General features: G+C 34.9%; 1 protein-coding gene across 1 annotated transcript in view; it reads right to left on the reverse strand.

Moving 5' to 3' along the window:
- The window catches only part of MDN1 (midasin AAA ATPase 1), a 178,833-nt gene that overhangs the window by 55,287 nt on the left and 99,422 nt on the right, over window positions 1–24,124 (reverse strand). The window contains 18 exon segments of the mRNA XM_051997401.1: window positions 684–898; window positions 3,048–3,215; window positions 3,992–4,115; window positions 4,644–4,875; window positions 4,980–5,190; window positions 5,693–5,810; window positions 6,072–6,229; window positions 8,186–8,319; window positions 12,325–12,440; window positions 13,596–13,728; window positions 14,528–14,641; window positions 15,807–16,027; window positions 16,923–17,134; window positions 17,985–18,133; window positions 19,186–19,394; window positions 20,069–20,185; window positions 20,721–20,880; window positions 23,438–23,699. Coding sequence (XP_051853361.1) covers window positions 684–898; window positions 3,048–3,215; window positions 3,992–4,115; window positions 4,644–4,875; window positions 4,980–5,190; window positions 5,693–5,810; window positions 6,072–6,229; window positions 8,186–8,319; window positions 12,325–12,440; window positions 13,596–13,728; window positions 14,528–14,641; window positions 15,807–16,027; window positions 16,923–17,134; window positions 17,985–18,133; window positions 19,186–19,394; window positions 20,069–20,185; window positions 20,721–20,880; window positions 23,438–23,699 — 3,053 coding nt within the window.

Consider the following 24,124-nt stretch of genomic DNA (forward strand, 5'->3'; position numbering starts at 1 on the left):
GATATATACACATATATAAAAAAGTTAGCAATGAATTTTTCATATACAGGGAACAAGTTTATATTCATCACTTATATTCATGCCCTGTTCCCCTTTGTGAACATCAGTATGTGCCAGGCAAGAATATGTATTGAACAAAGGGAGTAGTCTCTGTATGTGTGTGTTTTCAATTTATTTCAGAGAGACTAAAGCTCTAGCTATTCCTGAACCAAGGAGACCTATAATCATAGCAGGCAGCTATCCCTGTTAGCAACCCTAGCAGAGTTCTGGCCATTCTGGAATGTCTCCCATAATCTTTTTACATTTAATTTTTATTTTGTGTAGTTAAAAAAAAAATCTATTCTTTTCACCATCCTCCCTCCCAACATGCATTAACAATAATAACCATAATCATAAAGAATTATGCATACTAAAGATAAACAAATTCCCACATTGGCCATATCCAAAAGCGTATGTCTCATTCAAAGCAAAGCAATTTAAAAAGGGGTTTACTAGTGAACCTGTATTCTGGTCATCAGTTACAAAATATGCTACCCAATGGAATTAACCAATAAACTAGTGAAAACTGATACAGAGCCATCTCTATGCAAAAACACTGTGTGAAGAGAAATAATCAAGAATTAAAGGAGATCCAGTCTAAGATATGGAAAGAATATATGTAAAAATTTTAAGAAAGGAAATACCTCAATCCTGCCATAGTAAGAACAGGCAAATTGGTCCAAAGATTGATGCTGATATCCTTAAGCTGCTGGGCTCTCTCTGCCCATTCTCCAAGGGTGACATGGGAAGAAGAGAGGACCGAAAGGCCACTGATGTCCCAGGGGCTTGACTTACAGCTGCGTGTTAAGACTTCAAAGAAGCACTTTGAGAAAATTGGTCTATTTAAAATGCCTGGTCCCTGAAAGATAAGAATTAAAATACAATATCACCGTTTCCAAACAAAGTCAAATTCCATAAAGGAAGACCTTCATTTCTGGAGGTACTTTGATAATCAGCTATTCTGAAAACACCTATGACCAGGAACATTTTCCAATTATTATTTTTTGGAGTCAGAGAATGTTTGTAAGTCACTATTCTCCTATACCAAGATCACAAATGTCACTTTTTAGATAAAAGTACTTCTAAAAGAATTCATTTTTACAGTTCAGTTCTTAAAACAGAGAAGGCATAAGAAAAAATATATAAGCATGCAATTCTTCATAGCCAGAAAAGAAGCATCACAAAGGTCACTCTTCCCAGGGATTTCTCACAATTGACATAATGCTACTCTACACCTCTTGGGCTTTGATCTCGGAATGGCTGGTTTTTCCCAGAAGTTCCATTTTAAGAGAAACAATCAGACCAATCAAGTCTTCACTCCTGACTTTCCTGGAACTTTTCTACAGTCACATTTCAAGTTCCCCATTTGCAGGTTCCTTGTTTGTGCAATCTTCCTCCACCACAAGTGCTCTCTGAAGGCAAAGACTATCTTTCTCTCTGTTTCTATTTGTATTCCCAGCCCTTAGCACACTGTCTGGCCCATAGTAAGCACTTAATAAATGCTTACTGACTTGAGAAGATATCAAAAAAGTTACAGGTCTGGACACTGATTTTTATATGAAAATTATCTCAACAATGAAAAGTCAAAGAAACATTAGATGAGCAGAAAGTTCCATCTTAGGTATAAGGTGTTGTTGCTGGAAAAAAGAAATGGAAAGGGGAAAAGCATTACAAAGCTCTGATTTGCCATCCTGCATCCTGTTAGATCAACATTACTTATAACAACTGTGGGACAACTTACATTTGTTAACATCTACACTGCTTTTTAAGGTTTATACAGTGTTGCCTTCATAACATTGTCAGGTAAGTAGTCCTGATATCATCCCTATGAACTCTTTCCTGTTTTCAAGACTAGTGTGGTATCCTCTCTCCTACATGAGCTTTTATTTCATTGTTTTGTCTTTACTTTCTTTCTGTACAAACTTCTTGTTACCCTCATAAAAGTCTAAGCTTCTTGGGAATAGTAACTAATTCTATTTCCAATATCTGGCACATAGTAGAGACTTAATAAAGGCTTGTTGATTATTTTTAAAATGAGGAAACAGTAGTCATTAGACTTGTTCAGGGTTATCAAACAAATTAATCAACACAGGCCACATTCCAAACCATATGCATTCAGAACACTACTAGATTCTTGTCACTATATCAGTGCCTCTAAAACTAACAACTAAGAAAATGTTAAATAAAAGTGAGCAGACCACTCAAACGGCTCTTCATCTAAATTAGGTCAATTTATTATCAGCATTTAATTAACCTGAATTGATGGTGCAGTGAAATAAGTCTACACTGACTGTCATAATGCTGTATTCTTCAAAAGCATTGGCAAAGGACTTTATATTTTCCACTATTGTAAAGAGACTGAACTCTGGAGAAGTATACTTAAAAGAAGTATACTTGAAACAAGGTGTTAACTCAGTGGAAATGAGGATATGATTGTTCTCTAGTTCACATATATACTTAGTACTTAGCATGGTGATATAATGGTTCCCTAAGTTCATAAATAACCAGTATGCTGTAATGATGTAATTACAATAAAGTATATAAGCACTAATAAGGACTAGAAGAGAAACATTTTATCTTTGATCAGCCTTCTGGTAGCACTCCTGCCTCCTGCACTATGGGGGAGACTGGTTCAGACTAGGAGACTGAAGGAGACAATAAAGAGTTTGGACATTATTCCTGACTATTCACGTGGTGATTATTCTGCTGAGACCAAGGCTGTATCCAAGGCCCTTCAGAAAGCTAGCCCAAACATTACACACTATGAATAATGACAAATCTTGGGTAGCTAAATGGTGCAGTTGATAGAGCACCAGCCCTGAAGTCAGGAGAACCTGAGTTCAAATTCAGGCTCAGACACTTAACACTTACTAGTTTTGTGACTAGTTTTAGGACCCTAATTTCACTTAATTCACTTAAATCACTTAAAACCCAATTGCCTGAAACCTCCCCCTCCAAAATAAACAACAAATAATAGTGATAATTCTAATGATTTCATGAAAACAAACCTTCAAAGATGGATCCAGAGGTTGAGGAATTTCCTTTCCTTCCATATCAAGGGCAGGTTTCCAAGTTAACCAGTACTCTGGATCTGTAGTGACAGTACTATTCCAAAAGGAGTTAAAGGTAGAACTAAGGAGCTCCAACCACAAAGAAGTGATTTCTTTAGTAGATCCCTGGAGATGAAAAATGAAAAAAAGACAGAAAGAAGCTCTCAGAAAGCTTAGCAAAGATTTTGGTTGTCACATTTCCAAGTATCTTTCTTAGTCTTCTAATAGACCCTCTTGTCCCAAATCTCTCTTTTTCTGTTTCTCTTAAGTGATCAAATTCAATTCATGTGATCTGTTCATATATTTGTGTGTGCATATTCTTCAACAACTTCATTGTCATATTAGGCAGATGACTAGGAAAGGCCATCTTTTCAAAAGGACCCTTCACCCCTAAAAAAGGTAATTACTAAATAAATATATATAGCACTTAATTATAGAATTCCCTCATTACAGAAGAGCTGTATTAGCCACACTCCTATGTGCCAAAAGAATAAAGAATTTATCACTCATTATTGAAGATGGTCTAGTGATTGTTTTTTTTCAACTGACCTGAATGTATGACTGAGCTCTCAAATCTAGAACAAAGTGAATGACCCAACTATACAACAGCAACATCAGTGATCAAATAAGACAGCTTCTACGACAGACTCTAATCATGCCAGTTAACTCTACCCTTTAGCAGACTTTTAAATTATATTTCAAATATGAATAAATTGTCTTCCAGCCCTCAAGCAACAACACTTTACATTACAGGCTTTTAAGATGAAATTGATAAAATTCTTAAAGCTTTCCTCTAAAAGAGGAAGGGAATGCTAGAAAAAATCTAATCTAAAAAATGAACCAAATATTGCTTAAAATCATCAATGATATAATGAAGAGGTTTAAAAACACAATATTATTACCTTATGGTCCGTCAGATACCAAAGACTTTTAAGTTGCTGAGATGTATATGGTGTGTATTTGAGGCAAAATGCAATAAGGTGACTTAAGTCATGATTTACTCTTCTTAATTGGTTGTTGCAATCCCTGATTAGAAACAAAGAGACTAGGGTTAGGAAGAGAAAACATAAAAGAAAGGATATAAGAGACTGGAAATAAAGAAGTGATACATACATTCACACAAACACTGAATATTTTTGTTTTAAAAATTAACAAGTCTGCCTTAAAGAACAAAATGGACTTCTGAAAATTAGTTAAACAAAAGTTAGAAATCTCTAGTTAATCTTCAAAGCTTCTCTTTCATTGCCTGGTGATTTTGTGCTTTCCCTCCACTGCCCTCTGGGTCAAGATCATGTGTTCCACTTTTCAAAGAATATTTCATTCCATATTTCAAGAAACAAGGCCAAAATGCCCAAAAGGAATTTGAGTGTCCAAGATGGGGCAGCTAGATGGCGCAGTGGATTATGGAGCACTGGTCCTGGAGATAGAAGGACCAGTTCAAATCCAGTCTCAGCTATTTAACAATTACTAGCGGTGTGATCCTTAACTCCAATTTCACTTGACAACACTTAACCCCAATTTCTTTGACAACAAGAAGAATGCCCAAGAAATTACCTTTCCAGAAAAGCATGAGCCAGAAAGTCTGTTGTCACCCGGTACTGCCACATCACAGCCAAGTACTCCATACCTGGCCATAATTGAACCTTTCTGGCTAGTGCAATCAAGGAAGCTGCCTTAGGCTGGCATATAATCGAATTTTCCATACGTTTCTTTTCTAGGCAATCAACTGAAATCCCTTTGGTTTTAAGCTGCAAATACTGTGCATTCACAATGTTCTTCAGAGTGTCTGAACAAAAGAGGAATATTTTTCATTAACCCCCAGAGGATAGTATCCAAGATGACATCCAAATATGAAAAAAATTTCATCTAAACACCAAAATAATAACCTACCTGGGTTGACATCTTCCAAAAGATTGGCTCTGAGAATCAATCCCCAGGCCTGCAGTAAATGTTTCTTCAATGTATAGTCATTAGCAGCCACAGTCAAGCGAATGATCTCATCCCTCCTATCACTTTCCCCCAGGACAGGTTTCAATTCCAGGACGCTAAGGGATTTGCTAAGAGCATTCAATTGCTCAAAACATTCCACCAACAGCTTATTCTGCAACAAACCAAAATCAGAACTATTTAACTGCAGAAAAGCAACATTGCTCTATTTCATGGGTTTAATTCAGGGAAAATTCCCTTAATTTAATTACTCATGTTTCCAGGTAAAGGGACTGCTAACTAGTCAAGACTTACAAACTCACGGTAGGTAGAGACTATTTCACATTTGTCTTTATATGCCAGTGTCTAGCACATTGTAGATCCTTATTAAATGTTATCTGATTAACTGATTTATTCACCTCTGTAGCTCTGAAAATATGACCATGTCAAAGTGAAAAAAACAAAATCACACCTGTCACCTTATAAATTGCTAAGTATAAAATGCTAAAACGTTTATAAGTAACTAAATTGTTTGGTCTACAGTATATGTATATGCATAGAAGCTTTACTGGCAAAAGATAAAATAGTTAAATGTATTTCAAAAAATCCTAAGTTAGATTTAGCACCAAAAGTGAACTTTAAAAATGAGAAACCACTACTAACAACAATTTGTGTACCTTGAAAGGCAGAGGTCTCCCCAGGAATTTCTGCATCTTCTTTGTTTTGGTAAAGCCTCCCATTGGAGTACCAAGGCTGTTTTGAATGTTTTCTGAGACAGACAGCATCTCTTTATATCTTCAGAGAATAAGGAAAAAGGGAGACAGAAACAAAACACAGAGAAAACATGAGTGGTAATAAAAGCTATTATTTTTATAGAAAACATGAGAAGAGAATCAACCAATCATATTTACTTATTTCATTACATATTTCACTTAGCTGTTGTTGGGCTTAATATTACCATCACTATTACTTTTGTTGCTGCTGCTACTATACCATCAGCACAACCACCACATACAAGGGAGAGTGAGATAAGTGTACCAAAAGAAAGGCACTTACTTCTCTTCACGACCTATCATTCGCCGGGGAAGCCCAGTAATCAAATGCTTTGAAACCCAATGCCAATGAAGGGACAGCAGGGACAAGCCTTGTGAATCCACTGTGACCATATCAGACGTTTTCCAGAACCGATCACGCCATAGCACAAAATGCAAAACCTAAAAAGGAAACCAAGATTGGATCCCAGAAATCCCTCTTTATCAAATACACAGTATCTTTATTGTCTTTTCATGTTTACATAAAACCCAAAATATGAAATTTTAGTAGGAACATTAGAACACACAAAGAAAGCATGGATCTAGTTTCATTATGACTTCCAAACTCACCACTCCAAGCAAGCTTTTAAGTATCAGTTAGTTATTCCATGAGCATCTGTTAAGTATTTATTTTAATTGTTAAGCACTAGAGTAAAACTTTTATTTTATACTAGGCATAAAAATATAATCATAGTGGTATAATAGAAAGGGCACTGAGATTGCATTCTAATTCTGCCTCTGACATTTATTACCTGTGAAACCTCAGACAAGATACTGCCTGGAGCTTCTGGGGTTCAGTTTCACCCCAGAACCCGACAGATTAAGAGTTCTAATAAACTCTATTTAGCTTCTATGTCCTGCCTATTCCTATCTTCAGGATGAAATAAAAGATGGAATTGGTATCAGTCAAGAAGATCTGGATTCAAGTCTTGCCTCTGTTTTTAACAAAGACAAATGCTAGCTCATTTAACTTCTCAGGAACCAAGGCAACTCTTAAGAGTATCAACTGCATATGTGCAAGCAGAGGAAGTTTTCTTACTTCTATAAATGAAAAAAATCAGTCTTGTCAAAAAAAAACCCAAAAAACCAAACCCTTCCAACTTTACTCTTCTTTTCAACATACTATTAAAATCTAGTGGTGGGGAGGGGGTGGTCTCTAAAGTCTAGACTGGAAACTGGGATTTTTATATTCTAGGTCTACCACTAGCTGCCTGCAGTACTAATAATCAAGCTTAATTTTATCTTCTTCACTTAGTTGATTATTTTTTTATAATAATGTTCTATGACCACTATTTAACAAAAAAAAAAAAAAAAAAAAAAAAAACGAAGATCCACATTTTCAAATATTCTTTAAGAGTTTTGATGTTAAGCCAAAGTCATCTGGCTACTTCTTCCTGGATATGCATCTTAATAAATGTTAAGAGTTAAGGTTAGGGCAGCTAGGTGGTACAATGGATAGATAACCAATCCTGAAGTCAGTAGGACGCGAGTTCAAATCTGGCCTCAGACACTTAACATTTCCTGGCTGTGTGACCCTAGGTAAGTAACTTAACCCCAACTGCCTCAACAACAACAACAACAAAAGAGTTAAGGCAATTTTTTTTTAGTACCTGGGGAGAAAGTATATAATAATAGATAGGATAAAGCAAGGACTGATTTAAATTTTAAAAATACTTGAGGATCTTTTAAATCTTATATAATATGCAATCAACAAAGACTTGAATGCAACTCCAAAGAGACATATTTCATAATAAAACCTAAGGCATTATAAGAGTTGAAACTGTGGTTTATCTAGCATAGTGCCTTACATATAAAAAGACAACCAATAATAAGTTTGTAGAAAAATTTGTTGAATCTGGCCCTTATCTAATAGATGAATACCTTCACTGATAAATAGTCATTTAACTTCGACATATATCTCAAGTAACATCCCTATCAATCATACCATGAAGCCATTCATTCCATTTTGGATAATTCTAATTGTTAACCAAGTTCATCTCTTACACTGAAATACTAAGCTCCTTATGTAACTTCTATCCATCAGCTCTACTATTCTCCTTTGGAGAAAGGCAAGCAAAATTTCTCTCTTCCATAAAGCAGTCTTGAAAATATTTGAAGGTGTCAATCTTATCTCCTGAGTTGGAGTTGTCTCTTCCCTTGGCTCCTCTAGGCTCCTCTAGAGCCCTCCCACTTGTAAAGCCTGGCAAATTCCCCTTTTCAGAAAGGGTATTGCCCAGAAGTGAATAAATTAATGAAGATATGGCATGGCTTATGCAATCAATCTTCCAATTCACTCTTAATGACTACAACAGGAGGAAAAGGGGAAAAGGAAGAGGTGAACCACTTGATAATACTCACCCGAACTAGAATATCATCCGATAACTCCACCTGGGAAGACTTCACCAAGGACATTATCAGTGAATCACAAAATTCAAAGAAAGAAGCAAGATGCACCACAATTTCATGGCACAAGTTCTGATAATTCTCTGGATCTTGAGAACCACAAAAACAAAAAAATTCCACATGTTTAATAAAATATAGGGATATTAGAAACTCAATCTTGATCTTTATATTGCCTAAATACTGTGGTCATTGAATTTCTATGATATTTCCATAATTATATTGCTTAAATACTGTGGTCAATGGAATTCCTATGATATTTCTATAATGGAAATAAGCAATCTAGAAAAAATAACAACAAAGTTCATATGGAAAAACATATGGAAAAGGTCAAGAATTTCAAGGGAATTAATGAAAAAAAAATCAAATGAAGGTGGCCTAGCTGTACCAGATCTAAAATTATATTATAAAGCAGCAGTTACTAAAACCATCTGGTATTGGCTAAGAAATAGACTAGTTGATCAATGGAATAGGTTAGGTTCAAAGGACAAAACAGCCAATAACTTTAATAATCTAGTATTTGACAAACCCAAAGACCCCAGTTTTTGGGATAAGAATGCAGTATTTGACAAAAATTGCTGGGAAAATTGGAAATTAGTATAGCAGAAACTAGGCATTGACCCACACTTAACACCGTACACCAAGATAAGGTCAAAATGGGTTCATGACTTAGGCATAAAGAATTAGATTATAAATAAATTGGAAGAGCATAGGATAGTTTACCTCTCAGGCCTGTGGAAGAGGGAGGAATTTATGACCAAAGAAGAACAAGAGATCACTATTGACCACAAAATAGAAAATTTTGATTATATCAAATTGAAAAGTTTTTGTACAAACAAAACAAATGCAGACAAGATTAGAAGGGAAACAATAAACTGGGAAAACATTTTTACAGTCAAAGGTTCTGATAAAGGCCTCATTTCCAAAATATATAGAGAGCTGACTCCAATTTATAAGAAATCAAGCCATTCTCCAATTGATAAATGGTCAAAGGATATGAACAGACAATTCTCAGATGAAGAAATTATTATAGCCATATGAAAATATGCTCCAAATCATTATTAATCAGAGAAATGCAAATTAAGACAACTCTGAGATACCACTACACACCTGTCAGACTGGCTAGAATAACAAGGAAAGACAATGCGGAATGTTGGAGGGGAGGTGGGAAAACAGGGAGACTGATACATTGTTGGTGGAATTGTGAACACATCCAACCATTCTGGAGAGCAATTTGGAACTATGCTCAAAAAGTTATCAAACTGTGCATACCCTTTGATCCAGCAGTGTTTCTACTGGGCTTATACCCCAAAGAGATACTAAAAAAGGGAAAGGGACCTGTATGTGCCAAAATGTTTGTGGCAGCCCTATTTGTAGTGGCTAGAAGCTGGAAAATGAATGGATGTCCATCAATTGGAGAATGGTTGAATAAATTGTGATATATGAATGTTATGGAATATTATTGTTCTGTAAGGAACGACCAGCGGGATGAATACAGAGAGGACTGGCAAGACTTACATGAACTGATGCTAAGTGAAATGAGCAGAACCAGGAGATCATTATATACCTCAACAATGATACTGTTTGAGGATGTATTCTGATGGAAGTGGATCTCTTTGATAAAGAGAGCTAATGCAGTTTCAATTGATCAAGGATGGACAGAAGCAGCTACACCCAAAGAAAGAACACTGGGAAATGAATATAAACTGCTTGCATGTTTGTTTTTCTTCTCGGTTTATTTATACCTTCTGAATCCAATTCTCCCTGTGCAACAAGAGGACTATTCGGTTCTGCACACATATATTGTATCTAGGATATACTGTAACCTATTTAACATATAATGGACTGCTTGCCATCTGGGGGAGGGGGTAGAGGGAGGGATGGGAAAAATTGGAACAGAAATGAGTGCAAGGAATAATACTGTAAAAAATTACCCTGGCATGGGTTCTGTCAATAAAAAGTTAAAAAAAAAAAAAAAAAAAGACAACTCTGGGATATCACTACACACTTGTCAGATTGGCTAAAATGACAGGAAAAGATAATGATAAATGTTAGAGGAGATGTGGGAAAACTGGGTTTTTTTGTCTTTTTTTAAAAAACTTTTTGATTTGAGTTTTCTTGTGCAGCATGATAATTGTGAAAATATGTATTGAGGAATTGTATACGTTTACTATACATTGGATTATTTGACATGAAGGGGAGATAGAGGGAGGAAGGAAGGGAAAAATTATTTTAGGAACACAAAGTTTTGCAAGGGTATATGTTGAAAATTATATATCAATATGCTTTGAAAACAAAAGTTTTAAAAGTAAAAAAAAAAAAGGAAATAAGCAACTAAATCTTTGCCTCCTAGGATTCTGAATCAAAAACACCAGTAAAAAGAAGAATGATTTAAAGAATAATGGAAGAACTGGTACTGGGCTAATGACTGAGACAGTTTTTGGTTAGATGCTCAACTATACAATCAGTGATCTTTCCATGGTTTGAGGGATCTGGATTAATGTTCACAGAAAGGAACATTCCTTAACAATGGGAAGACTATCTAAGCTGAAGAGATAAGTCAACTAATAAGTTATCTAATATCCTGACTTCACAGTTGTTTGACCTCCTCACTTCCAAACATCTCCAAAACTCCATCTATGAAATCTCACTTTAAGGAAGAAATAGTAAATTCTTTCTAGGGAATAGGACCTGGACCTATGATTTCATCATTGTTGGAAGCTCTTAAATGAAGAAATTCCCTTTACCAATCCAAGTTTTCTTTTTTATTTATCGTTTTAGAGAGCTGCCCAGAGTAGAGGTATCAAAAACAGCAGAATCACTCCCTACTTCCAAGAGTTGTAAGGATTGTTTTAAAATGTAATTGGAAAACATTCAACAAAATAAATTTGACCCAGCAGTGTTTCTATTGGGCTTATATCCCAAAGAAATACTAAAGAAGGGAAAGGGACCTGTATGTGCCAAAATGTTTGTAGCAGCCCTATTTGTAGTGGCTAGAAACTGGAAAATGAATGGATGCCCATCAATTGGAGAATGGCTGGGTAAATTGTGGTATATGAATGTTATGGAATATTATTGTTCTGTAAGAAATGACCAGCAGGATGAATACAGAGAAGACTGGCAAGACTTACATGAACTGATGCTAAGTGAAATGAGCAGAACTAGGAGATCATTATACACTTCAACAACAATATTGTATGAGGACATATTTTGATGGAAGTGGATTTCTTTGACAAAGAGACCTGAGTTTCAATTGATAAATGACGGACAGAAGCAGCTACACCCAAAGAAAGAACACTGGGAAACGAATGTGAACTATCTGCATTTTTGTTTTTCTTCCCGGGTTATTTATACCTTTTGAATCCAATTCTCCCTGTGCAACAAGAGAACTGTTCGGTTCTGCAAACATATATTGTATCTAGGATATACTGCAACATATCCAACATATATAGGACTGCTTGCCATCTAGGGGAGGGGGTGGAGGGAGGAAGGGAGGGGAAAAATCGGAACAGAAGTGAGTGCAAGGGATAATGTTGTAAAAAAAATTACCCTGGCATGGATTCTGTCAATATAAAGTAATTATTAAATAAAAATTTAAAAATAAATAAATAAATAAATAAATAAAAATGCAGTATAATCATAGTGCTAGGGTAAAAATAATAAGGTATTTATAGACACTTTTAAAAAATAAAGATGATTAATCTCTTGGAGAGCATATTCCTAGGACAAGTAATCCTAATTTATAAAAACAAAACACTAACATGTTCCTAGATCTATCCTAAAGGCTTCTGATGAAAATTTTCTTAAACATTATACAATGTGTACAGAATACTTGGTCAAATGAATAGGATTTTTAAAAATCAAAGGGAAAAATTATTTTTCCATTTTTCATTAACACTTAAAAAGAAGTCTCAGTCTTATATGTAAGATATGGGAGCCTTGCTCTCATAAAAATGCCAAAATTCTAGTTTTCTGGAATGTTCAAGAATATGTATAATTCAAATTACCTAGAAAAAGACATGGAACCCTAAGAAATGATTTGGCAAACAAGAACCAGAGTAAAAGTCGACAATAACATCAACATTAAATATTCTCACCTTTTTGCAATTCTAAGGACATTCTTAATGTACTATTCTTTGATTTCTTGCCTCCAGCAGACATCAAGTAAGTTTCAGTAAAAACCCTTTTTTCCCGGTTCAGATACAGATTTGCTCTATAATAAAGTGGAGGGAAAAGTTATAATTGGAATCTACTTATTGCAAATTTGTACCTCTAAATTACTATCTCCTAATCCAATGTATCCCAAAAATACTTGGAGTCACTGAGGATGTTCTGAGTAACATATCAATGTAGTACAAGGTATATATACTATTAGCTCTGGAATCAGAGCCACTAGATTCAAATTATAAAGCTGTTAGTCTGTATGATTTTGGTCAAGTCACTTAGCCTATTTAGAGGTTTCAGTTGCTCATCTGTAAAATGAGAGATTTAAAACATAATGTGTTTTCCAACTAGGGCTTCTATCAACAGGTGGTGCTTCTGTCTTGCCCACTTTCTTTTTGTGAACTTTGAACAAATCAGATCAAAAGATGAATAACATCTGATATAATATAATGATAATAAAATCACAGATTTAGATTTATATAGGTCAGATAATGTCAGTTTCCTGAAACCACAAACTGCACCAACTAAACAAATACCATCTAATGGTCAAAAAAAAAAAAGTTGAGAAAGTGAGGAAGAAATAGCTAAGTATACTGCCATCTAATACCATCTAATGGTCAAAAAAAAAAAAAAAGTTGAGAAAGTGAGGAAGAAATAGCTAAGTACACTGTTCCTGATAGAAAATTTATAAATATATATTCAAATGATAGTGAGTTAGCAATATAATACACAGAAATTTATATATAATATACCTATGAGCTATGGGCTGATATGTCTAAGGTATTTAGGTGAAAAAAAAGAAACTACTAAATTTTTTAACAAAGACCATACTTTAAAGCAGAGTTGTCAAACTTCTATCTGATGTTGACTGACCTAGAAAGGTTAGTGAATATATGTATGTGTGCATAGTGTATGTGTACATATTACATATGTGTGTACAGATACATCTGTGTAGAGGTACAGGGAGACATTTTAAGCCTTTGCAATAAAGCAATCAAAAATCATCTCATTCATGAGTGCAGTGGCAAAGGGGATAGCAGCAAATAGGCTGAGATCGACACACTAAGATAAAAGTGTTTTTCCTCAATTCACTGAAAAATAATTCTACATTAGCCACCCCTGAAGAAGCTACAACATTCAAGAAACTACAACATTCAGTTTGAAGAAAGAAGTATAAGAATTCAGGGCTACTGTCTTCACTTGCCTATTTGCTACAGATTCCAAATGCACAAGGATTTTCTCAGTTTTATTGGATTCTGTATCAAAGTCCATTGAATTTCTTGTGATATCCAAAGCCTGCTTGTTCCATCGAGGGTCCAGTGAAATCACAGATTCATCTAACATGATTAGAAGAATGAAACAGTATTGAAGTAGCATTCTTTACCCAACAGGGACTTCAGATTATCCATCTTTCCTATTATTTTATCCAGATCATAAGAAGTAACAATGAATTAGAGTGCCAAAAGGAAAATGTTTATGGCTGAGCATGGAAATGGAAGTAAAGAAATGTATTTTAAAAAAACAACAAAACCAATATGCTTCAAAAGTCTTAAAAAATAATCCCAGAAAAGTCTTACTAATATTTCTTTTGCAAATGCATATGTTATCTTAAATCACTGAAACTATGCACCATGTCAAAATTTCCTTTGGTGGATGTTTCAATAGGTCCCATTGCTAATACAAAATAATCCTGAAAATCCAGCAACCTACCAAATAGCCCTACTTCCTGTCATGTTTTCTGTTAAATGGCTTCTATTATTTTCTTGTCCCTGGGTAAATTACTCATGACCAAGCTCTCAGCTTTACCACTGTCTGGTCACTAGTCACTTTCAGTAAGAAAACTTTCTGGTAGGTTGCATAGCTAATGAGAGTAGTGTCCAAGAATCTATATATAGCTCAATATCAAATACAGAAGTTCTATTTTTAATATAATAGCTATCATTCTCTTTCAGAAATCAATTTTTACATGAAACGATCAGTTTTTCTTTGATTTGAAGTTTTGATATTTAGAGTGTGAGAGTCAGTGCAAAATATACTACATTTAACATTATGCCATCTTATCATTTCTTGTAATTCAATGAGTCACGCCCAACCCTTCTGCTTCCCTCCTTTCCCCTAGTAGGTGAAATACAATACCTGTCACATTTGGTTGTATTTTCTTGACAACATTATTGATCTCAGCAGAGAGTGGATTAGAATAAAAGTTTGTCAGGGATGTAGCACCAGATTCTAGGTAAGTCTTTACATACTCTACAAGGAGGAGGAAAATAAAAGCTAAGGAACTGATTACATCTGATAATAAGCATGCAATCAATTTCTGCATAAAATCAGCCAGGTATGCATTAAACGAAACAGATTTTTATCTATTCCGATCATTATCAAAGAAATACAGAAAAAAATGAATAGAAATCTATATAATTTTAAACAATAACTTTCACCAACAGATTCCATGTTCCATAGTATCTGTTACCTCTACTGTTGCACATTCTTCTTATTTTCCCATCAACTGACAGAAATGACCGTGTATCATACTACCACAAGAAAAATCTGTGAAAACTTGTAAGGCTAAAAATATATTGTGGCTATATTATACTATCCTTTTCTGAATAAGGTACCCATGTTTAGACACAGAAAGGAAAATAAAATGTGCTATTTATGACACCATTCACATTCTTTTTAAAAATTGTTTAAACAGGCTATTATTATTAATGACTAAATTATTGCTAATGTGCACTTGCATAGGCCACAATATTATTTTATAGAGTAGAGTCAAAAAGGTTATACAACTTCAGAATCATTTGGGAATATCTCATGTTAGAAAAGAGTGGTTAGGAGGAGCAAGAGATAGGCAGGGTGCTTGGGGCAAAAAGTTTTGCTTATATACTTTAATATTTAAAGGATCTGTGATTTCAAAAATGCAGAATTCTCTCATTGATACAAATCATAAGCACACTAACTTAACAATTTTTTAAAATTGTCATTGTTTCAAAAATTATCACCTGGTAACTAATTTGAATTAAAGCTTAGATTTAGATGACCAACAGACCCATAAGTGAAGGGAAGGCACTGTGCCAGCTAGTGCTTCTACTTTGCTAGTATAATCTCTAAGAATTCAGGCTACCTCCTCCTCTATATCACAATGATATTCCATTAAGGCTTTAATAGAATTTGTTATTCACAGAATTTCTTTGGTATATGTCTATCACCTACTGATTAAGGGCTGTCTATCAACTGACTAGGCTGAAAAGCCTCAAGGACAACATATAGAATGTAATATGTGATACCTTGAGTTACAACATCAAAACACTGCTTGTTCTCCACAGTATGAATGTTTCATGGCATTCAAACAGTAAATTTAAAATGATGAATACATACATACAGGCACACAGAAAAGGACTGAGACTTTGTTACTTACCAAGGCCTTGGGGTATATTCTTGGCCAGATGATAAAGCCACCTAACTCGAAGAACCCAGTCCTGATTAGTTGCTCTTTCAACAAGCAACTTAACAGAAGCAGCCAAGACATCTGTTTCGTCTAACCAAGAAGTATCCATTTCAATTGCACTAAAGTTCAAACTCTCAGAATTAGAGGACTGAATTATTCTCTCTAAGTCTTGCAAAGTAAGAGGAAGTATCCTGGAATTCATAAGAAAGGATAAGAATTAGTAAGAAAAGATAATTTCACAATTCAATAAAGCAAGAGCATGAACACAAAAAGTGGTACAGTGGGGAAAACAGGAATTTCTTAGGAACAAAGAATGCAATGAGTATACTGAATTTAAAAACTCAATCACAACTATGACATTTAAAAAAGATATACTGGGGGGCAGTTAGGTGGTGTAATGGATAGAGCACTAGCCCTTAAGTCAGGAAGACTTGAGTATAAATCTGGCCTCAGACACTTAACATATCCTGGCTGTGTGATCCTGGGCAAGTCACTTAACCCCAATTGCCTCAGCAAGGAGAGGAAAAGAGAGAAGAGGAGGGGAGGAGAAGGGAGGGGATGGGAGGGAGGAGAGGGGAGGAAAGAAGAGGAGAGGAGAGAGAGAGAGACAGAGACTGCACTGCCTGATACAGCAAATCAGCACTAATTACTTTTAATAACTTCTGTTCAAGAAAACAAGAAATCATAATACCTATTTTTTTTATTCAAAAAATGGATTGAAGAGACTACTATAAAACAAAAAAAATCATCTGAGATTTGATACACCTGAACCCTAGAGAAGACCAACATAATTTGATATCTCTTGGCCACACAATGTACTGTTCTGGGATATTATGAACACACCCTCTATTACTCAAGGACAAAATCTAGCATGATAATGCTATGCAGTCCACTCTCTTTATTTTACGGTTTAAAGAAACTAAGATTTCAGGAGATTAAATGATTTGTTCAAGGATGGGTGGGTAGCAAGCAACAGAAATGACATCTGAACCCAGATCCCTTTTACTTCAGATCCAGTTCTTCTTCGATGCTACCATGCTGCCTCCTTCCATCATGGATCATCACAGACTTAACTCTCTTGCTCACCTTTCCCATTTGCTGGTTTTTAGGCTCAGCCTATTGAGGCAGTATACTAGGATCTGTCCATCACTTCGGACTGTAGAAAGGTGGGAATCCTCAGTGGCAAACAGGGCTGAGGGCAAAGAGTCTGGCCACACACCCATGACAAGAAGTGATCTACCCCATTTTTCTGGCGACTTCAAAGAAGAAACACATCTCATCAATATTTCCTGCACAAGCTGGTAAGAAAAGGAGAAAAAAAACCAAATATCATTCAATATTTTAGGGTGATCTGGACCTATGGTCTTATTAGTGTAAGGACCCTTTTAATACCAATTCAGACTGAGAATTTCTCTGCAGTCAATAATTTTAAAGAGATGCCTAATGCATTGTGTGGTTTTAACTAACTTATACAAGATCACACACTCAAATATAGGTCAAACCCAGATTGTCCAAACTCAGCCTGAAAACCAATTCACTAGGCAATTAATATGATAAACAATATCCAAGAGTTAGATAACTCACAACATCTTATACTGATTTTTGAGCTCCTATCTGGATTACAGCTATACAATAGCATTAAGACAGACGTATCAATTAACAGCCATACAATTTAGATGTGACTTTATTCATCCGATCGTGGAATGAATTCCAACATAGAAATAACTGCAATCTTCCTATTGCCCAGGAATGACATCAAGATGAATGTGACACCTTACATCTGACTCTACTGTCAAGATCTACTGAACCCATTTATTTTATTAAGTTGTCTTTCTCCGCATATGAAAGGGATAAGGCTAAAGGACAATAAATTAATGCTGAACAGGTCCGATGATGCCTTCAAGTATAGACCCTTCATTTTGCAAATGTGATGTGACTTGCCCAAGGTCACAGAGATAATAAGTGGCATTAATGGGATTCAAGCCCAGGTCCCTCTGCCCACTGTCTTAATACTTTGCTTTAGACTCTGTAATCTACTGAGAAGTAGCACTATATATTATTCATGTAACAATGTAATTGGCACATTAGATAGGCCTTTGTACTAATTCTTTCAATATAATAATTCATGTAAGGGTTTAAAATATTTACCTGTCGGCTTGCCGGTGACTGTTGAGCACAGACATAGACTTCCCAGCATGCTCCATAAAAGGCTCTGGCTACACTCAAGCCTCGCATCAGACGCTGTGCAATGAGTGTGGCCGTGTGAAAAAAGGTAGATAAAGATGATGTGGGAGAACCTTAGAAGAGAAACATTATCATTTCTGAGCAACTGTTTTCAATAAGTTTTTGTCACAAACTTAAAATTTTTTTAAAGTATGATTACTCTCTACTCTGCTTAATATCCTTTTATTTATTTTTTATTTTTTTAAATTTTTTTTAAATTATAGCTTTTTATTTATAAGATATATGCATAGATAATTTTTCATCAATGACAGTTGCAAATCCTTTTATTCCAACTTTTTCCCTTCTTCCCCCCACCCCTTCCCCCTGATGGCAGGTTGACCAATACATATTAAATATGTTAAAGTGTAAGTTAAATATATGTATACATATCCAAACAGTTATTTTGCTGTACAAAAAGAGTTGGACTTTGAAACGGTGTACAATTAGCCTGTGAAGGAAATCAAAAATGCAGGCGGACAAAAATAGAGGGATTGGGAATTCTATGTATTGGTTCATAGTCATCTCCCAGAATTCTTTCCCTGAGTGTATCTGCTTAATATCCAATGTCCCCTTCTCATTTAGGTGTTCTTGATACAAAGCAGCTTTCTCATCTCTGGAAAAGTTAGCCAACAATGGATTTGCTTTTTCTTTTGTATATTCTGTCATACCATTTTTCAAAGCAATTTTTGTAAAATAGTGAGTTTTTATCCCAGAAGCTGAAATCTTTGGGTTTATCAAACACTAGATTGTCTTCATTGACTATTGTGTCTTGTATACCTGACCTATTTCACTGATCGACTATTCTGTTTATTAGTCACTACTAAATGGTTTTGATGATCCTGCTTTTTCATTCATCCTCAGAAGGACATGCATCTGAATCATAACGTAGGATAGAAGCCCATTGCCTCTAAAAGAATACACAACAACAGTGACAAGAGTTTCTTATCACTGTTTCCACAAGTCAAAATTTAAAAAATAGAAAACTGATATACATCACACAAAATGCTAAACAAACAAAAAAACCCACCAAATTCAAATCAGTAAGTCACACTACTCTTTGAAAAACTTTTTGTGATTTCTGAAGCACAGATGCTTATCTAACATAGGAACTAATAATGAAACTTACTTGCAATGACCTCTCTGGTTTCTGTGTGCATGGTTATAAGGGTGTCACATAATTTGTCTCCAACTAAACCTATGCTATGCAATAGTAATTTCAAATCCAGAAGGTCTGGACTATTCTCATCCCTTTCTCCAGGAATGTAAATCTCAATTCCTCGGTTCCTCATGGCTCTGGATATTTCTCCATGAACAGGATCCATTGAAAGAAAAAGCCTGTTAAATGAAGTTTGATGAGGGAGAAAAAGAAAAACATTAAAAAAAAAATCACATTGTAACTATTACAGTGACTATGTGAAATAAAGGCAAAGCTTTGTGGATCTAATCAAGGCATAAACACAATCTTTAATGAGAATAAAAGATTAAAGACTTTAAGACTAAAAGATCAACAGCTTTAATTTTGTCCTTAAATGGACAAATTTCAAGCTGGCTTAATATTATTTATATCACTCATCTGGTGTTAAAAAGGAAAACAACAAATAATAAATCCAAAATCTAAAGTCATCTTCTGTAGTTTTTAACTGTAAGGATTGTGCTTAATTTCTATAATTGCTACTTGCTCAGATAAATGGCAAAACTTCCCTTCATCTTGGGAATCTGACACTTCGGCATTATAAACTTCTGAAGATTAGCAAAAATGACCACTAATTTACATGGACCCAATGTCAGTCAGGTTTGCCTTGAATATGCATCTCTCTCTTATTTGTATCATTGTATCTAATAAAATAATTTATAATGCATCTAAGCATAAAATTAATAATTAATGCTCATCATATGATCTCTCTGGCTTGGTTTCAAGAAAAATAATCTATGGATCCTTGCTGGACACCTATTACTATACTGGGGCAGGGGAATGGACAAGATTCTTAGGAGGATAAAAAAATATATACCTGAAATTGGGATGTGGAGCAATAGTAGGAGTAGATCCATCAATTACTCCTCTCTCACTAACAGTGAGAACACCTCCAGGTTCAAGCAGAGCATTCAAGCGATCCAACACTGATGGACTGTGAGGCAAAGAATTTCAATGGACAGCAAGTTGACATTTTCAAGTGAAATTAAAGTTAAAGCTCTTCATTCTAGCCCCTGACAATCAAAATCAACTCAAAATGCCTGGACACATTTCACACAGAAAATAAATGACAAAACTAAGACATGAACCTATTATACTAAGTTAGGGCACATAGAAAAAAATGCACAGACCTACTCCATGGTAATTAAGGAATTAATAAAAATTATCATTTTCTATGCCAGGAATTAAGAAACTGCTATAACCCAAGATATGCTATACAACTCTGAGGGAGAAGCAAAATTTTGATGTTTAGCTGGGCTGAAAATATCATATAAAGTACACTATAAAAAATTACCTATTAGCAACTAGTCTAAGAACCAAAAAGCTTTCAATACTTAGTACAATAACAAGTTTCAAATAAAAGGAAACATAACTAATCAGAGCTTCTAATTTCTGAGTTAGGTGTCCTAATTTTACACAAAGTCTATCCTCATCCAAGAAGTCCCAAAGAGTAATGAATGCTCTCTTACTTGCAGAAGTTAACATTGTCCATCAGAAGCCAGTCTCCAGACTGTAAGGCTTGAACTAACATGCTGTCCACCCACTCAAATGTTCCATGACTACGACCATCCACAGTCTGAATAAGCTTCAATCTAAAACTTCGGAACTCTTCCACAAGTCTGGAAAATTCTGAAACATCATGGGCAAGATTTTGATTTATAATGTTCAACAGTCAACCACTACATTAGAGGAATATATCAAAATATCAATATTTTATTTAAAAACAGAACTGCAATTTCAATTGATTTTTTTTTTTAAGTTATGTCACTAAGTTAAGAAATTTTCAGTAAGGGGGCAGCTAGTTGCTGTAGTGGATACAGTACCAGCCCTTAAGTCAGGAGGACCTGAGTTCAAATCTGGCCTCAGAGACTTAACACTTCCTAGCTGTGTGAACTTGGACAAGTCATTTAACCCCAATTATCTCAGCAAAAAAAAAGAAAAGAAAAAAGAAAGAAAATTTCAGTAAGATTTAAAATGTTAAGTAATTATTGTTTGAGAGATATACTTCTTTGCTTTTAATTAGTATCTTGGCTGACACAAATCATTTAATTCCCTTCACTTTCAGGTTTTCAATCTATGGAAGGAGCAGAATAATAATTCTTATCTGATATTGTATAGTTCTTAGATGAAAATGCTAAATGGGAACCATTAAATTGATCATCTCATGAAAAATTCACATTCAATATAAAAAATGGAAGAGCTCATATGAAAAATCATGTTTGGGTCTACCTTAAATATTTGGTCACCAACTGACAGATGTAAAATAAGATCTTTACATACTATATACAGTTTTCTTCTGAACTTCTTTCAGTTTTCAACTATATTTTTGAGCTCAAAAGTTATTCTTGGATTTCAATGACTACAATAATTACTGCATGAATAATGGCTTTGGGGAGCTAGTACAAAACTCCCTAAGGTATGAAAGGTGTATAAAAATTCTCAAAGCAGCAGATGCCATCCAAATCAAACAAGTAGCCCAGAATTCAAAGAATATGTGTTTGAGCTATATTTAAGTAGGATTTCTTATGGGATGTCTCTAGACTAGAAAAGATAGAATTACAAACCAATGGGAGTTAGGGGATACCTGAAGGAAAGTACTCTTTTGTATAACAGGGCAGCTAGAAGATAAAAGTTTCTTTGTTTCATCTGTAACTGAAAGTTTTTACTGGAGTATAGTTATGTCAGTAGCCTCCTAGATATATAAACAGCACAAGGCCTTCTCAGAGTTGAAAGTTAAGTCACCTGATATAGGCATGCAGTAGCCAATCTTGTAAGGATCATCGCCTATCACCACCACCATCACCACCACCACCACCATCATCATCATCATCATCATCAGGAAAGGAAAATAGAGGTCTTGATGTTGAACTAAACCAGAACCTAACTAGAACTACTAATTTATATTTTCCCCTCAAATAAATAATTATTTCCTTATAAACTAATAAGGATATCTCCTTTTTTTATAGTCCTTGCTCATTCAAGGCCAATTATTTGTGTCATCTAAATACTAAGTTTGGGAAGGTGTTCCAAGCATCCTAGCATACCATTTTGTCTATCTCCATATGTTCCCACTACCATACCAAAATTAATTAATAAAAGTAGATAAGTTTCTTTCTCTTGGAAAGGTACCCTGAGCCATATAAGCAAATTACAAATTCTCATCCTTACATTTTAAATGACACTTGCCTTAATCATAAATGACTCCTAATAAAGAATGAAAAGGAAAAGTTCCAAAATTTGACTAGACATATCAAAAAATGCCCAAATAAAAGGCTGTTGATATCCTATAAAACCAATAACATCATTTCCTAGATTAAAAATGCAATCAATCAGTCCACATGGCATGAACAGCATTTTCTAATTACAGAGCTAAACTTTTCCTAAAGGGGTCATATCATTTAACAAAACTCCATTCTAAACAGGAAGAAGTTGGCAGATGGAGATTGCTTTATGAATACCAAGAGTTCTTTATTAAAAGGAGCATATTGGTTTAGTTTGATTTAGAAAAAGGGGAAGCGGAGAGAAAGGGAAAAAGTGGGAGAAAGAAGAAAGGAAGATGAGGATAGGGAAGGAGAGAAAGTAAAGGGAGAAAGAAAGGGGAAAGAAAAAAGACTGAGGGATGGGAGAGAAGAGGAAAATGAAAAGAGATGGAGAATTTTTAAAGTGTGCACATGGGCTATGTGCAATGACTGTCTTCTTCATGGATAAAGTCATGAACTTATTTCTAACAGAGATTTCAAAATAAAAATTCAAAGTACTCACGCTACAAGTGACAAAGAATAGAGATACATCTTCTGTTTAATTTACCAAGAGAATAAATGAAACTTCATTATAGACCGTTAGAATATAGACAAATGTACTTCAAGTAAAAAACCCTACAGTTACACAAACTATTGGTATATACAATCAGCAAATTTCAACAATAAAAACCACAAGGCTAAGAAAAGTGAACCTTTCCTAGCTGCATGTAAAATAGTATTGCTGATTCATTGCTTCAGATAAGCATTTTCAACTATATTTTTGAGCTCAAATGTTATTCTTGGATTTCAATTACTACAATAATTACTGCATGAATAATGGTTTTGGGAAGTTAGTAGAAAACTCCCCAAATGTCCAGGCATCATGAATAAAGGCAGTCTGAATCAACTTCCTTCAAAAACTTGTTGTCTACATAACATACACCTACCTGCCTTGGAGAAGGAGTTGATTTTATTATTCAGGCGTTGGACAAGCAGTAAAACTGCTTCTAATTTGTTCACAATCTCCACAGTGATATTCTTTCCAATTTCTCCAAGAGACTTGGGCTTAAAGGTTAGGAAGAAATTGCTCCAGGCACGAAGGACCACTTCTGCATCCTCAGGATTAAGAAGAAGGCTATCTCTGAGAAGAATACTCACAGTAGACTCCACCTTTTTGAGCAGCTGTTGCCATGGCCGTATGATGTCAACCTGTAACAAGTAGTTAAAACAGTCACATGCAACTTTATAATAATCACTAGCATCCCAAAGGACAGCAATTAGCATCATTTTAAAGACTATATTAGAGGAGAAAACTATGAAGAATTCGGGAATACAGAAGCCTTTTAAATATAAAGCTTTTATTATATTGGGGGCAGAGGCTAGAGGACAAGGCTCTCTTCCTCAAGGAGACCTAAGTTCAAAGCAGACTTCAAACACTTCAACTATGTGACCTCTGCTTGTCTGAGTTTTCTTCAACTATAAAATGAGTACTAATAATAGTATGCCTACCTCACAGGAATATCATGAGGATCAAATGAAATTTCTGAAAAAATGCATGGAATATATTTTTATAGACTTAAAAAAAAAAAAATGAGGGGCAGCTAAGTGGCATAGGGGGTAGAGCACCAGTCCTG

The sequence above is a fragment of the Antechinus flavipes genome, chromosome 4 (genome assembly GCF_016432865.1).
Source record: "Antechinus flavipes isolate AdamAnt ecotype Samford, QLD, Australia chromosome 4, AdamAnt_v2, whole genome shotgun sequence".
Taxonomy (NCBI): domain Eukaryota; kingdom Metazoa; phylum Chordata; class Mammalia; order Dasyuromorphia; family Dasyuridae; genus Antechinus; species Antechinus flavipes.